The sequence below is a fragment of the Drosophila hydei genome, unplaced genomic scaffold (assembly GCF_003285905.1).
Source record: "Drosophila hydei strain 15085-1641.00,03,60 unplaced genomic scaffold, DhydRS2 tig00008119-arrow-pilon, whole genome shotgun sequence".
Classification (NCBI taxonomy): domain Eukaryota; kingdom Metazoa; phylum Arthropoda; class Insecta; order Diptera; family Drosophilidae; genus Drosophila; species Drosophila hydei.
This window is the reverse complement of record NW_022045830.1, coordinates 418,294-435,073: the sequence shown is the minus strand read 5'-3', so window position 1 is coordinate 435,073 and position 16,780 is coordinate 418,294. Positions and strand designations below refer to the sequence as shown.

Genomic DNA, 16,780 nt, shown 5'->3' with positions numbered 1-16,780 from the left:
CCGCCACACAAATGTATCGAGTTGTAACTGTGCGATAATCAAAAGTGTGACCGTTTGGGTTTTGTGAGCTATACGATGAATTACTAATGCTGTGGCAACACTGTGCATATTGCCAGCTGGTTGAAAACAACAAGATTGGCGCGGAAAAATATTTAAACATGTTATTCAAGTTAATTGGAACAGTGTGTTATCATGCACAAAGACATTTTCATTCTTATTACAACAATTTAATGGCTGCACTATGAGTGCTTTTTGTTAATGATATTCATGAGTTTTTTATATTAAATGTGTCGGTCAGCAGCGAAGAATGCCATAAAGCAATGTTGCGATAAGTGGGTGGGCACCAACACCAACGCTTGGGGGCAGCTGTGGTCACGCGCGATGCCGATGCCGGTGCCGATGCCGTTGTAGTTGTTGCAACAATATGGGGCAGCTTTATGGCTGGTTGTTTTCTGTTCCTTATTTTGATTCTCTCGCTCTCTCGCTCGCACTCTATCTTGCTGTTGTTGCCTGTGGTGCTTTATGAAATGCGCTTGGAATTTGAGCCAACAACAATAACAACAAGAACAGCTACAACGTTTGCTATATGCAGGCCTTTTCTTAGTCCTACTCGTGCTCCTGCTCGTCCTGCGCCTGCGATAATCGCCCTTTTTTGCTGCTTTGACAGGCAAACAATGCTGTGAATTTTTGATTAAAATCAGGCTGCGTGTGCGTCGCGTTGTTGTTGTTGTTGTTGCTCTTGGCTTTGCTACATTTGCTTGATTTTTCTGATTTTTCTGATTTTCTTATTGAAATCTTGTTTGTGGCCCAGGCAGCCGCAGGCGCTGCTGCTGCACTAATTGTGAAACGCCATAAAAGGCAAAGAAGAGCTCAAATATGGCCAAGCTCTTGCCAGACTGCCAACCAGCCAGCCAACCAGCCAGCCATGCAGCCAGCTTCTTGGCAAATTTTCAATGTTCTTCAAAATAAGAAGAGCGAAAAAAAACTAATTAGTTGCTCGCCTGCTTTTCAGCCAAAATTGTAAAAAAAAAGAAATGTGCACAGGATCAGCCACACGGCGTAGCGAAACGGATGTTCTGGCGCATCCTCTCATTTTAATACCCTGTACATAAATGGAGTACAGGCATGCTATGTTTCTAGCTTCATTCTGTCAAATGCTTAGCACAGTTTGAGAAACAAACTCTTTAAACCACAGTTTAACAGCCACTTCGATGTTACCAATTCATTTCATGCTTAATATTTTAATATTCATATCAATATATTCTCATCTAACAGTTTGTGCAACTTACAGTTTTACAGCCCATGTTTTATTCACATTCTTCATCACATAAAATATGCATTCATCTATATACGCATTTGTGTGTGCAGTTTCAAAATCAAAGTGGGACACTTATAGTTAAGGGCCATTGTGTAAGCTTGCATTTAACAGCGCACAGTCTGACAGCCAGCTTCTTCGAGCTACAGTTTTGCAACAATTGATCTATAACGCAGCCGTTTCGAATTGACCTTATAATGATACACCTGTGAAAACAGTTGTAAGATCACAATCGGCAAGTTGTAGTTTTAGATTCACAATCAGCAAGTTGCAGTTTTAGATTCACTGTAGTTGAGTTTATTTAAGCATAATTTCGATATTATATCGATATTTATTATACACACATAAGCCTTAGATCTATACAGTTTGAGAGTATCTGGCTCACAGTTGTGCAGCCACTAGGCGAAACTGCTCTTCTGCAACTTAGCTTAGCTGTTGAAATACAGAGTATGGGCTCAGTGGGCATTATGCAATTTTAGTCTTTTGCCTTGGGTTTTTTTCGTTTGTGGGGTGTGTGAAAATCGCAAAAAGGACTGCGTATGTGTGTGTGTGTTCGGCTAGTGCGGGGCAGCAAATGTTAATAAATCTTATTTTTATCATTTGGCTATAAATACTGAATTTTTAGCTCCGGCCATGCTCAATTTATGACCATTATTTATGTCGGAAAAGCGAAAACCTCAAACATGTTGCCACAGTTTTTTCTCTCTTTCAGCTTTGCGCCGTGTTGCCGTGTTTGCTGCCCCACCTTCACCCACCTTTGGCGGCTGGCATAGTGCATCCATTTTGGCCTGGCTAAAAGGAAAAGATATACAAACATATTATTGCAATTTTCCAGTTGCTCCGCCCACGCGCTCACTCTACCTCCGTCCCCTCTGTGAGCGAATAAAAGGAAATATGAAAAATTGCATTACACCTTAATAAACACCTCAGCTGGCAGCAGCGATGGAGCGGGGGCGGCGTCGGGGGCAACAACGGCGACTGCATCAGCATCTTGTGGTATATCGCGAATCGGAACTGCTGCAGCTGTGTGCCCTCCAGTGTCCATAATGAAGATTGTCTGCGGTTTAAGTGGACGCACGTTTCTCTTGGAGCCCAACTCCAGCTACAGCTGCGATGGATGCGGCTGGCTGGCAGGTAACTGATCGCGATCATTTAGGCGCTCATCTGGCATAAAATTGTTAGAAACGCCCCGTGTGTATCCACAGCCGCCTGAAGGTAGCAAGACAACATCCCCTGCCTCTGCCCCCCCTTCCCTCCCTCTCCTTCACCCTCTGCCTCCTTTCACTTGTTCTCAAGCGTCTCATAACGTTTTTGCCATTAAATTAATAAATTAATGCGATCGTGCTCGGCCCCAAACTGCAATCCACATGACCAAAGCGAACCCCAAACAAAAAAATATGAGAAAAAACTTGTCAGAATTTTGAAAAACTCAATAAGAAAATATTGCGCTTGCGTTTGGTTCATCAAAAAGCTCATGAGATTTTGTCATAAATTTCTGTGCAGTTAGCCAGAGCAGCTGAGGAGGGGGCAGAGGGCAGATGGGCAGCGGAGCAGCGGAGCAGAGGCAGACGGCGGGGTCTACATGAAGCTGCGCTTTGGACCATGGAACAAAATAAATTCGGCACAAGAGCGCTGCATATTGCACTGGCCCTTGTTATACCCTGTACTTAAGTGAATGCCTAATAAAGGGTATAATGTATTTATGGCTTTATGTGTAACCAGCTGTAGGTGCATATAACAGATAGTGTCTGAAGAGGTAAACTTATGATATAGCTGAAATAGTTCATATATTTATTCACAGTTTTTTGTTTCTATTGAATTATTTGTCATTTTCATTCCATAAATATAGGTCTTGTTAAGTCAGATGCAACTGAGATCAATATAAATGGATTTAGCTCTATTTTAAGATAAGTTTTAACAACGTAAAGTGTTAGGAAGACTTTAAAAGATATCTGTAATCAGTGCATGTTCATTTTAGATGGTTTGACGAAGCAAGACTGATACTATTTTCAGTAGCAATATTTCTACAGTTTTTTAAGTTAGCAATAACAGTTAAATGAGGGAATATTTATTAAGATTTGCCATTTGATTATTGTCTTCTATCTGTGAAATGTTTTGAAATAATTAAGGTTTTGTAACAAAAATTAGACGCAGCTCTTCGGTATTGAAAAGTTCCAATGAGATAAAGATCGATGTGATTGCTTCTTAACTAAATGCGCTCTCAGCCCATATGACAGTTCCAGCTCCATGTAGACTTTTCAGGCATTTCACACAGCAAAAAGTAGTAGCCTACAATTCTATGATAGATATTGTTTATGTTAGATTTAGATACATAAAATGTCTCTCAGCATATTTTAAATACAACTAATCACCACAGTACAGGGTATATTCTGCATACGTTACTTCATTTATACTTAAGCTCACTCTAGTCCATGTCAAAACTCCTTTGTTAGGATCTGCGAAAGCTTTTCTATATCAATCCAATTGATAGGGTATCTGTTAGTCAATCAGTTGCTAATCGATGGCATTATTTTTGTCAGCATTTGTTGTCGTGATCTTAAAGTGGGTGTTGCTAAGTGATGCTGATGCTGCAGACTCAATGGCTGGTTCGACTTGACTTCGCTTGGCTTGGACAGCTCGTGGAACGAGTCTGCCATTTTTGTTATTTTTTTGCTTTTTCTGCTGGTGCTGCAAGCGCGCGTCCAACCGCTGCCTCTGCCCCTGCCCTGACTCCTCCTGCATCATTAACGCGGCCAAAAGGCAATTGCAACAGCAACAACAAAGAAATAATTGCACATGGCAGCAACAGCAACAACAACCAACCAACATGGATATAGCTGGGGCCGTTCCCTTGTTGTTTTGGGTCCATCGCTCGTTCTGTGTGTTGCTCTGTTAATTTTACAGCCATGTCTGATATTGCTAAATGGCTGTGAGTGGATTCGTTTAAGCACCAATTTTATTACCAACAAGCATCACGTTGCATCTGCATCAATTCCAAGCTCCATTCGCTGCGACGGCTGTTGCTGCTGCGGCTGCTGCTGCTGCAAGTGCCTCGGCCAGCATTCAGATCCAATCAGATGCAATCCTTTTGCATTGGCCTCGCCACTTACAACAACAACAAACTTGTTGCCCATTATGAGCGCGGCCAGAGCCAAGTTTTTTGCTGTGATTTTTGCGCCTATTTTGCATTTGGCCAGGGGATTGGCTGCCCGCTAAACCCAAAAACAACGCCCTCCTCCTGCAGCTGCCATTAATCGTTGAGCAACCCCAGCATTAAAGCTACGAACAGCCAAATAGAGCTAATCGTTTTTAATGTGATTTGCGGGCAAAAGAATATACTATAAATATATCAAATATATTTTATATAATATATTTAAACCATGTTTATATCTGCAATAAGACAAACTTTAAGTACAGTGAAATGCAAATTTTCTACTTAAATATTTTTAATATTTTTGGTAGAAGTGTATGAACTTTTTTATGGCTGAGATATAATTTATTATATTTATTTATATTTATTTATATTATATATTTTATATTTATTTATATTATATATTTTCATATATTTTCATGAAAGTGCATATATATATCTATTTAATATTATTTTTTATTTTATTTTTTTGTTTTTAAATTATTTATAGGAAATAAATAAATGACGATTAAAAATTATCAAAATTAAGTTTTGATTTTTACAATCGTAAAAGTTGGCATAATTTATTTATTTATTTTGTTTTCAAAAATATTCCAATTGGTTTTTAGCAATCATTCAATTGCTATCAATGCAATTTCAATTTCTGTAAATTCAAATTTGGAGAATATTTTCATTTATGAGTTTATTGTTAATAATAAAAACATAACAAGTTTACAAGAAGTGAACGAGCTGAGTGCTTTAGCCAATGCAGCAAGCTTTCGGTTTATATTATCAAAATAGTTTTTGTATATTTATATATCTATATATATTCATGGAGAATAATGAATCTTTTCATATCAGAATTGATTGAATTTATTAATTTTTGCTTAGCAAATTAAAATTTGATGAAAATATATTTTATTTTGAATTCTTAGACACAATGACCTAATTCTTATGTTTCAATTTTTATAAATTTGAACAAAAAATATGTTTTTTATGTTACAAAATATTTTTGAGTGTTTATAGTATTTTTAGTGTTTATTTTTTAAGTTTTCGTATTTTCTAAATTTTGAAAAATATTCGTTTTATTGATTTTGTCATAAGTATCATTATCATTATTTTTATATTTTTTTATTAAAAATAAGTAAAATTGTATACCTTCACATTTCGCAGAAATATTTTATTTTTTGGGAACAATTGTAAAATACTTAAGAGCTTTCAACTGGCCGCCCACTCTCACCATAATATATGCATGTTCCATAATTAACGCTGCTGCTCAAACATCTTTACAGGGTATATCAAAGGGAATGGCAAGTGACTGCGAGAGGCTGTCGCTATTGGAAAACTCGAATTCCATTTCTTCACCTGAGAACTTTTCACGCGTTTTTCTACAGAAAAGCCATAAAAATAAGTAAGCAAAAGGTAATTAACGCAGGCATTAAATGCACAGAGTGAGAGAGAGAGGGCAAGAGTGAGCGAGATAGAGCCAGAGAGATATCGCAGTAATTAGTTTTACCCGCAGTTAATGCATTCCGATTGCTACCCAATCTCTTAAGCGATGCGTATTTAAAGCCTTTCTCGTTGCTTTTTATTTCCATTTGATATCTTTTTGATTCTTTAGAGCTCTTTTTCCGAAAGTGGCGGCCATTAAGTGGACGCCAGGACATGCGTATGGCTATTTTAATGGACTGCCAACTGGGAGTGCTCCAATAATAATATAAAAACGAAGACCTTTATTGTTCTCAGCTAATGAACAGCGCCATGGGTAGCGGAGAGCAGAAGCGAAGAGAGTGGGTTGCGCGCGATGGCACAGATTAACATATTAAACGAAATCGATAGCGATAAGGATACAAGCGAATGGCAGGAGCAGCCAGTTAAAGGATATTGCGGCACTGGCGCACGTGATGCGCTAATTTTGTGCCCTGACACTTGCCCGCAGCATCGCAGAGCGGGTGGACGGGCATTGCGAACAATGAGAACGGCGTGTGGTCCGCCGGATATGTCAGAAGTGTCGTCATTGTGGCACGTGACTCGCTTAACGAAAAACAAAAAAAAAAACTGAGCCGAGAAGTGCGAGCTGACAAAGACAACGCGGGCGGTCCACGGTCCACGGTCCTGGCCAAGGACCTTGAGCCTCAGCGCAAACAGAGGCTGAGCTCTCAGCAACTGCTGCAGCTGTAATCGGAGACAATGAATGCGCCGCCACCAAAAAGTGACAAAAGCCGAACAATGAGCTTTAATTTGTTTTTATTCAGCTCAACAAAAATATCAAATAACACAGAGACGAGAGAGGAGACGAGATCCGAGCGCTGAGAGCTAAGCCAGGCAGTACCTGGTGGGGGTGGCGCCGTTCAAAGTTCAATTGCAACAAAGTTCTCACCCGAAATTAGCTGAGATTCAATGTGATTTAATTTTTGATTAAAATATAAAATTGATTTGTCTATTTATGTCGTGATTCTAATCAATTTATGAAGAGTATAATGTAATAATACAAATTATTTAATACATTTATTTTTTAGTTAATAAAATATGAAAATAATTAGAAACGAAAATATAGTATAATTGTTATACTTATTAACTTGAAATAAATTATTTATGAATTATATTATTTTAAAAAATTTGTTTTTTAAACTTATGTGTGTATATTTGCAAAAAAATATTTAATTTATATTTATATTTAAGACATGTAAATGTAAATTTATCATAAAAAACTCAAAGACTTAAAAACAATATTTTATTAATAAAATATTAAAAAAATATATAAATATAAAATATATATAAATATAAATTAATGTTAATTAAATTAAAAAGGGTTGCTTTTATTCCTTATACTTTTCTAATAATATTGAAATTTAGATTTTCGAGCATTGTCATTATGTTGCCATTATAAAGAAATAATTATAAGCCAAGTTATGCTGAAAAGTTTCACGAACATTGTGTTTGTATGTATGTATATGAATGTTGAATAGCTATTTTCTCTTCTTTAAGGTAGTCCCAATCAGAAATTATTGATATATCGCAGACTCAATCTTCACTTGCTTAGCTCCTCCTGCGTTGCCAGCTTCAGGAATAAAGACACAAACATGGTGCCAGGTCTGGGGAAGAAATGTCGACGTAGGCAGTTTATATATGTCTATATATATATATACAAATTTAAGTTCGTCTTAGACGAAGTAAGTGCTTATAAATTTGTTATAGTTTTATTTTTTTTATTTTTTTATTTTGCATCCAGGCAACAGGTGATACAGACTTGAATCAATTGCAATATAAAATAATTCTTTTATTCTGTACAAGAAATTAAAAATATCTAAAACATAGTTTTAGACCTTGACATTATAACCTCAAGCAGCACCCTCAATCATACTTATTTATGTGTGTTTTTGTTAAGTATTTTTTAATGTGTTATTTTTTTCTCACACTACCGTAAACCGATTTAGAGATTGTCCTTTTTAGCTGGTTGCTGGCAAGTCAATCATTTGGACAGTGTTGCGAAGAGTGCGTCGAGGCATATTTTAAACGTCACTTCGATCAATTTCCCAGCGCACGCCCGGCCCAGCGGACACACCCAGCAGCCGGGGTGGCAGTTGCCAGTTGGCACTGAGCATTGAGCATTAAGCATTGGGCATTTAGCTTTTGAGCACTTGCAACCCTGTCTGTGCAGCATCCAGGGGCAGCAGCGGCAGCAGCGGCAGCAGCAGCTAAGCGGATATTCATTACACGAACCGCACGCCGGCACGCGCCGCCGCTTTGACAGTGGCTCAACCCCCGCCGCGCCGTCCTTGGCTGGGCTTACACTTTACATATGTCACAGATATCCCCGTGGGAGTGTTTGTCGGCGTTTGACTTTTGAGTGCGAGGCCGGGCCGCGCTGGGTTCGCTCAGACGCAAAAGTCATGCCGCTGATCCTGTTTGCTGTAAATAATGCGATTAACGTGCAACACGCAGAGGAGCATGGGGCGCTAATGAGACAGCGGCGCTGCCTAAGGATTAGAGCAACAAATTTGCGCCTAAGCATGGTGTGAAATGTCTCTGGGTGTATGAAAAATTGTGAGCGCGAAATATCACTTGTGGTTTGGTGTGCGGCATTGTCTCACCAGAAAAAAAAACCATTAAAATGTCTTTAATGTGGCATGCCCCAAAAGCACTTCGCCCCCTACCTCTCCTTCTCGTTAGACGTATGCCGTTCAGTGAGTCGGAAATAATGCTATGAACTTTGCCAGTTGCCAAAAATGCACAGAAATAATCGCATTAATGGAGCCTCAGCCACGTGTGAGCTGACTGACTGACTGACTGATTGACTGACTGACTGACTGAAGGTCTGCCTAGTTGTCTTGGCGCTGGGGGTCGCGTCGTGTCATTGTCGTGCCGCGACTCTGCTAGCCGCCGGCTGCTGTTGCACTTTGTCTTGTGGGCGGCGGGGGCGTGTCTCATAAAACGCGTGGAAAATCACATTTTCCAGCTAAAAGCCAAAAGAGCCAAAGCCAAGTGTGCGAAAATTTGATAATCGCGCGCGAGCGCCTTGATTTATGAATTTATGCCATAAACAAGCAGCGGCAGGCAGACAGCCAGCCAGGCAGGCAGGCAAATAAATAATATACCAAATACAATATAAAGCGAGAGAGAGAAAAAACGATTCAATAAAAATCCAAGCGAAAATTGACTAAATACAAAACATGACAGACGGCGTGCGAGTATTAATAATAAAGCGGCCAGCTCACATTTCGCTCTTTGCCAATGATTCTGTGATTGTGACTCTGTGTGTGTGTGTGTGTGTGCTGCCTTTTTTATAAAGTGCAAAAAGCGCTGTACTTTTTTGCACATTCACATTCGATAAAAATCGCATGATCATAAATTTACACTTTGCACAGCCTCCGCGGCAACGCCCACCCCAAAAAAAAAACACCAGAAAAGGGGTGAGTCGCTGGCAGGGGCGTGGCAGCGCCTCCTCAGCCCGACCGCCCCCCACCCGCTGCTCTAGCTGGGCACGCAATAATATGCTCTTGTGAACTGGACGCTGCTGGACGCGTGAACGATTGCTAAATTGTTGGCCCGCTCGAAATATCTTTTTCCCTGCTCTGCTTTTTCTTTTTTTCTTGCGCGTTGCACGTTGCTTGTGGCACAATTGCAATCGCTGCCTTTCGATTTTTATTTCTTTACAAATCGTTGAAATATTTTTCATACCAAGCAGAGGCAAAGAAAACGAAGCCGGGCGCGCGCGTTTTGCTTTTGAACGCCCACAACGCAACGCTGGTGTGAAGTTATTTAATTGCCAGGCGTTTTGGGCGCGACAAAAAACGCGCGACGCACAAAAACCGCTAGCAAAACGCGCTCAAGCATAAACTAACTTATCGAAGCTGATGTGAGTGTGTGCATGAGTGTTTGTGTTAGAGTGCGTGTGTGTGAATGTGTGTGTGGGTGTGTGAGTGTGGTTATGTTTGTATTTGCATAATTAATTCGACTGCACATGATTTGCATATTTCTAATTTAATCGAAATGATTTCACAACAGCAACAAAAACAATAAATTCAAATTGAATATGCAGCAACAACTGCAATGCATAGCCATGGTGCTACCCCTACCCACCCTATGTTGTGTGTGCATGTCGCTGTAACATTATAAATAAATCAAAATACAATTTCTCAGAAATTGCGATGCCCTATCAAAATCTTGAGTGCGAGTGCGCGCTAGCACCCAAAACCCGAAGCAAGCCCTATGCCCTGTGCCCGCTCTCAACATGAGCGCAATTTCCACCCAAAGCATGTCGTAGGCAAATCTGGCCAAAAAGGGGGCGGGCCAAGGCAAGTGTATGTGGCAAGTCGTTGGCATACGGAGGCGGAAAAGTTGTTGTTCAGGTTGTTCCTGTTGGATGTTGTCGTTATTGGTCAGGCAGCAGAGGCAACACTGTAGTTGAGCTGCCACAGGCAACAGCCACAGCCACGGCCAGGGCCAGGCAGGCACTCACATGTTGCACACACACACACACACACACACTCACACGACTTGTCCTCTGCATGCCGTGCAATTATTTTGAACTTAAATTCGTATTTTGTGCGAATCTGGCGAATGCATCTTGTGTCTCTTCGTTTGCCTTGTGTGCCTGGGCAACATTTCATATGCAAACCTAGATGCCAATATCCAACAGGAACAACAGCAGCAGCAAGCACAGCCAAAACAACAACAACAACAATGTCAGCATGCAACTTTAACTAGCGCTAAATTGTCAGCAATTGTCGTTTAGCTCTCGCAGCTTGAAATCTTTAGCAACATATTGCACGCGGCAACATGTGACTGCAATAAGGCTTAAATACACTGCGCGAAAAGATTGTGGTTGAAAATGAAATTTATGTGGAATGATGATTTTGTTGCTGACATATAGACAAAATGTAACGCAGTCGTGGGTGGTATAGCTTCTACACTGTGAGAAAATGTTGAAATAAACTTATTTAATGATTTAAGTGTGAGTTATTGGTCGAACATGAAAATAGATACAAAAACTATAATAATAAATAATAAAAGTAAATAAATAATAATAAATAAATAAAAGGAAGCTATAGCAATTTATTTGTATAAAATAGTATATATATTTTTATCTACTTTTTTCTATAAATATATAAAAAAATAAAATAACAAATATTAAAAAAATTTGATATATAAAAAAAATTTCTATCAATTTACAAATATGTTTTTTATAAATTTTATTTTTGTTTAAATGTTAAAAACTGTTAAATGCAAGAAAGCTAAGCAATAATTAAAACAGCATAAGCAAATTATTTTAGTGTGATTTTCTTTTTTGTTCTCTTCCATTTACATATTTTAATAATATTATATTATTAATAAATATATTTACATTCATATTTAATTTGTTTCTATATAAATTTATGCATATCCATATTTATTCCCAACATTTTCTTTCAAATTGTTTCAATTCACTTTACGTTTTATTTTATTTCTTAAAATAAAAAATTAAATTATTTATTTTACAGCTTTACCTTGAGTTAGCCAATTGAATAGTGTTAGAGTTTTCTCTGCGTGTACGTAGTCTCACGTTTAATCACTAGAGCTCTGTTAAGTGGGAGAAATGGGTAGAAAAAAAGGAAGGAAAAAATAATAAAACCAATGCAAATCATGCGCCGAATTCATACTTCAGAGTCCTCCTCGTTGAGGCGCCTGGTCCGGGTGCCATCGGCCACGGCAGGTTGCCTGCCCATGAACCAAAGGTGCATGCGCCGCAGGCAGCCCTCCTCGTCCAGTATGCGGTAGAGCTGCATCAGCAGTATGATGAACACTGCCAGAAGCGTGAGGAAGGCCAGGATGTCACGTGTCGTCCAATATGGATGGATGCCGGTGGTGCCAGCGCGGGTTTGGACCAGTGCAGCATCTGAAGCAGCTGGTTCTTTGGTTTCCATGTTGCCGTCCGTTCTGTGCAGGCACCGTATAGGCAGGTGGACGCCACGATCGCTCAAGTAGATCATTATGCGGCGCATTAGCACAAAGCTAAGCTCCGTATCGCAGATGCTCAGCTCCTGCAGATGCGGATGCTGGCGATGGAAGAGCTCGTAATCGAACTCCTGTAGCCGATTGCCCTCCATATGCAGACGCTGTAGGCGTGGCAGCGCTGCAAAGCTCTCTGCAGTCACTGTCAGCAGATGGTTGAAGGAGATGTCCAGCTGGAGCAAGTGCGTCGGCCACAGCGCCGCATCGGGCGGCAGGCGCCGCAGCTGATTGTGCGCCAGATTCAGCTGCGAGAGACTGGGCAACAGTAGAGCACTCGAGTTGCTGCCACTGGAGAGTGCTTCGATATTGTTTTTGGCCAGATCCAAATGTTGCAAGTTCCACATGCCCTGCAGCAGCGTCGACGTCGCATTGCTGCTCAGCTGATTGGCGTGGAGATCCAGCTCGATGACGGCGCTCTTATCGCCAATGCTGAGCTGCGTCAGCGCATTGTTGCCTGCCAGCAGATTGATAACGCCGTCGTCTATGATTAAGCGCTGCACGCCGCTACCCTCCAGCCGCAGCGTCTGAGCGCCCAGCAAATGCAGCTCCGACAGCTCATGCAGCTCACAGTCGCTCAGATCGAGCAGGCGCAGTCTGGAGAGCGTCGCCAGCGAATTGGGCTCAAACTCGGCCAGCGAATTGCCCTTGAGCAGCAGCGTTTGCAGCTTGCTATTCTTCTCGAAAGTTTTTGCATCCATATGGCTAATCTCATTGTCGCTCAGATCGAGATGAATTAGATTTGCAAGTGCAGTAAAGGCGCCAGCCATCAGCTCGGTAATGCCGTTGCCCTGCAGACCGAGCAGCTGCAGCTGCGTTAGCCCCTCGAACGCCAGCGAGGGCACGATCTGTATGATGTTGTGGTCCAGCTGCAGCACCTGTAGCTGCTGCAGCGACGCGAACTGCTGTCCCGTCAATCGTGAGATCTTGTTGCGTTGCAGCATCAGTTGCCGCAGCTGAGGCAGCACCTCGAAGTGCTCTTTGCTCACATGGTAAGTGCTGCAGTTGAGCACTTGGAGGCTGTGCAGATTGGGCGTCAGGCGAAACAGCTCCAGGGGCAGCGTTCTCATCTGCCAGTTGCCCAGCAGCAGCGTCTGCAGCTGCACAGCTTGACCCTTCGAGTAACGCAGCGGCTGGCGATAGTCGCTCTGCAAGCCCCACAGGCTGCAGAAGCTCTCCGGGCAGCTAGCGCTCAAGTTGAGGCTTTTGTTGTCATCGTAGATGGGCGCTGCTAGCAGGCACTGTATTCCCAGCAGCAGCAGACACAACCAATGCATCACTTTATACTATATAGATCTATAATTCCGCTTAATGCTGTGTGCTCTACAACCGACGCTCGAAAACGCGCTCAGTGCACTAAAGTCACGATCGACTTGGACGACGGCGTCGGCGGCTGCTGCGGGCTTATCGCTCAAATGGACAAGGCAATGGGGGTGGCAGTGGGGATGGTTGGCCAGTGTACGGCGAGGGAGGTGTGCGGGCTGCTGATTTAATATTTACTCTATATTTATATATATAACATACATTTATATATATAGTAATGCAGATAAGCTGGACAGCAAGCGTGTGTAATATTATTTCCCCTCTGGGAGGCTCTTCGAACACACAAAGCACTCGCCAGCAACATTGTTGAGCTTAACATTTTCATGTGTCTTTGATGCTTAACAGAAATATACTCAAGTTCAGTTGGAGAAATGTAGAGTTAGAGCTTAATAAAACAGCTAAAAGCTTTCTTCCGCTCAGCATTCCTTGTTCTACATAGAGATATATGAGACACAATAAAACACATTTTCACCTGTTGTCGCAGAAACATAACAGTAAATATATATATACATGTATATATAATATATATACGAAAGCTTTATAGTAGAGTAGAGAGCAAGAAATTTAAGTATTTGTTTCAAAATAAATAAAACAAAAATAAATTCATAACACATATCTATATACAGACATATATATACATATATAAATTATATTACTATATTTATAAAAAAAATGTATATATATTTATATAGGGGCATATATTGACTTGGCATACATAAAAAAATAAATAATTATATTTAATCAACACAAATTTTAACTAGAAAAAGATCTTATAATTAGTTTTTTCTACAAAAAATAATTTATTTTTATTTTTTTTTATTTTCAGTTTATAAAACATTTTTTGTAGTGTACTCAATATGTGTCTAACCAAAATAAAATAGCTTTTAGTAAAAAAATAAAAAAATTGTGGCATATTTTTTATTTTATGTAAATTAATTTTCACTTAAGTCTTTGAAGTCTATATGCCATTTCTTACAGTATATCTAAGCAATATAAATTTAGTATTTAGTATTATATGATATTATTTTATGTAGTACATTTTCACTTAGGTATATCAAGTAGGTATACTATTACTTACAGTGTAGCCTAAATTTGTCTAAGTTATCTAAATGTAGCTGTTAATAAAAGATTCAAAGATTCATAAAATAAATATTTAAATATTTAATTTTATTTTATGTAGTACATTTTCACTTAAGTATATCAAGTTGGTATGCCATTTCTTGCAGTGTAGCGGCAATGTGTCTAAATAACATAAACAACATAAATTTGTTGTTAGTCCAAAGCCGTCGTCCGCATGTTGACAGCATTTACTTAAGGAAGAAAACACAAATCTGCGTAGCTAACATATCGTCAATAGATCATCAAGATTGTATCTAACGATATGATCGAGCTGCCCATATGCCCACATACATGTGTGCGTGTGTGTGTGTGTGTGCGTATGTCTGGAGCGGCGCAAGTTAGAAGCCATCATAATTTCAACATGAGTGTTGGCTGCCACTGCGCACGGCTAACAATGATGAGGCTCACACTGTGGCTCACACTGAGGCTTCACTGTGGCTGCTGAGGTACAAATGTGTTCGACGCTGGGCAGCAAGCTCGCTAGGGTCGCCTGTGTGCGCGTTATCAGCAACAGCGATGCAGATTAATCGCCGCTGATAAGCCCCGTTTGCTCCGTCGAGTGTCTGTCTGTCCTGCTCCGTCCCTCTGTCTGTCTGTCTGTCCGTTTGCCTGGACTGGGTTGGATCGCTGACGAGCAGCGCTTATGACAAGCCACAATGACGAGGATGATGATCGACGGTAGCGTTGCGTTGACGTTGACTGCGTGCGGGTTTCGGGTACTTCAAGCACATGCACACACTCATGTGTGTGTGTGTGTGTGTGTGCACACTCACATACTCTATGCTTTTGTTTGCGCTGCTTGTGTTTATTCCATTTTTTGTTTTCTTCGTGCGTTGCTCTTGTGAAAAGGTGTGCCTGGGCTATGCGAAATATGCGTGGCTTTTGTCGAATGTCGATCGCTCTGACCGATCTGCTGGCTCTTCTGCTGCTGCTGCTGCTGCTGCTGCGTGTACCCTTTCGTTGCCCAAAGTGGTTTAGATTAAGGGCTTTAGTTTAGTATTTTGGCAACAAATGGGGCGTTATTTGCTCAGCGAAACGTGCGACTGGTTTGGCTTTGGCTCTGGCTTTCGATCGATCGATCTGGACAACGGTCGCTGCACCCCATTGACCTCTTGCAGCTCGTCCAGCTCTGGCTGCCCGAAGACGTAGCCCTCGTGTTGTCGTCTTCATTGTTGTTGCTCTGCCTTGCTTTTGTTGAACATCTGTCGATCTTGTTTGGCGATAATTTGAATTGAGTTTTCTCTGCTCTTCTGATCCACACCCGCTGCCTGCCTCCTCCTTCGCCTGGCTTGTCACGTGTGTGTTAATCATAGAGCTTGATAAGTTCTCTCTGCCAGCTGCCCACATAATTATGCCATATTCTATGTCAGCATAACTCTAATGGCAGCTAATCAAAGTTCAGCGCTTTCTCAGCAAACAAAACGTGTCAACCGCTCTCAGGTGCAGCAAAGCAAAAACGACAAAAAAAATGCAATGGCTTTAAGTCGAAGCATGGAGCCATTCGCATTTTGGAGCCACGCTGCACGTTCAACTCGTTTTCTCGCAATTAACGCGAAATTCTACGAATTGTTTAATTAGAACTCCAGCTACAGCTACAGCTACAGCTCCAGCTAAAGAACTCAGCTACAGCGTCTGCAGCACGTTTAGAGCTGGGCGCTGCATAATCTTTTTTGTAAACATGAAACTCGCGCCATTATATCTGACTGCAGCAGGGTTCGCGGAGAGAGGGATTGAGACAAGGGGGCTACGAGAAGGGGGGCAGCTGCACATCTCTGTGGGTTTTGGTTTTGTCTACATGTTTTGCTGCGCTCTGTGGCTACGTTTTAAATTTAAAATCTGTGAATTTGAAGCAGTTAATCGAGCCACGTTGTCTGCAGTTGGCTGCAGCTACAGCTACAGCTACAGCTTCTGCTTAGGTGTTGTCTCCTCCGCTTGTTGTTGTTGCTGTCTGTCTGTCTCTCTGTTTGCAGTTGTTGCTGTGCCTGATTTCGTTGACCGATTAAATCATTAAATATTCCGATTGTGTAGCGTTATAATGAAATGTTTTTAACGCTTGTCTGATTTGAAATTATGCAGAGAATTAAAGGATCTCGCGTATTTGCTCAAATTGAAAAGAAATACAGTCGAGCGCGAGCTTGATTTTGTTACGTGGAAAAGAGCAAGACTAAGAAAAAAATAATTAAATAAAAAATTGTCAAAGATAAAGTGATTTTTTTTATATTTTGATATAAAAAAACTAAGGTACTAAAACTTAATGATATAGTAATTCATTGAGTAACTAATTTTATTTAAGCCAACTACTTCAGCGTTCGACAGCCTGAGAGAAGTTTGAGTTACTAAGCAACATTTCATATAGAAATTAATCAACTTCATAGCAGGTGCATCAATTGATGCTAAGATGC

At 40.7% G+C, this 16,780-nt stretch overlaps 1 protein-coding gene across 1 annotated transcript; it reads right to left on the bottom strand.

The window, feature by feature from the left end:
• Positions 1-11,316: 11,316 nt before the first annotated feature.
• Positions 11,317-13,279, bottom strand: LOC111605430 (insulin-like growth factor-binding protein complex acid labile subunit). Its single transcript, XM_023323939.2, has 2 exons — positions 11,588-13,279; positions 11,317-11,507 (listed from the first exon to the last, which is right to left on the bottom strand). The coding sequence occupies exons 1-2, from the start codon at positions 13,211-13,213 to the stop codon at positions 11,493-11,495; spliced, it is 1,641 nt and encodes a 546-aa protein (XP_023179707.2). The 5' UTR covers positions 13,214-13,279; the 3' UTR covers positions 11,317-11,492.
• Positions 13,280-16,780: the final 3,501 nt, after the last annotated feature.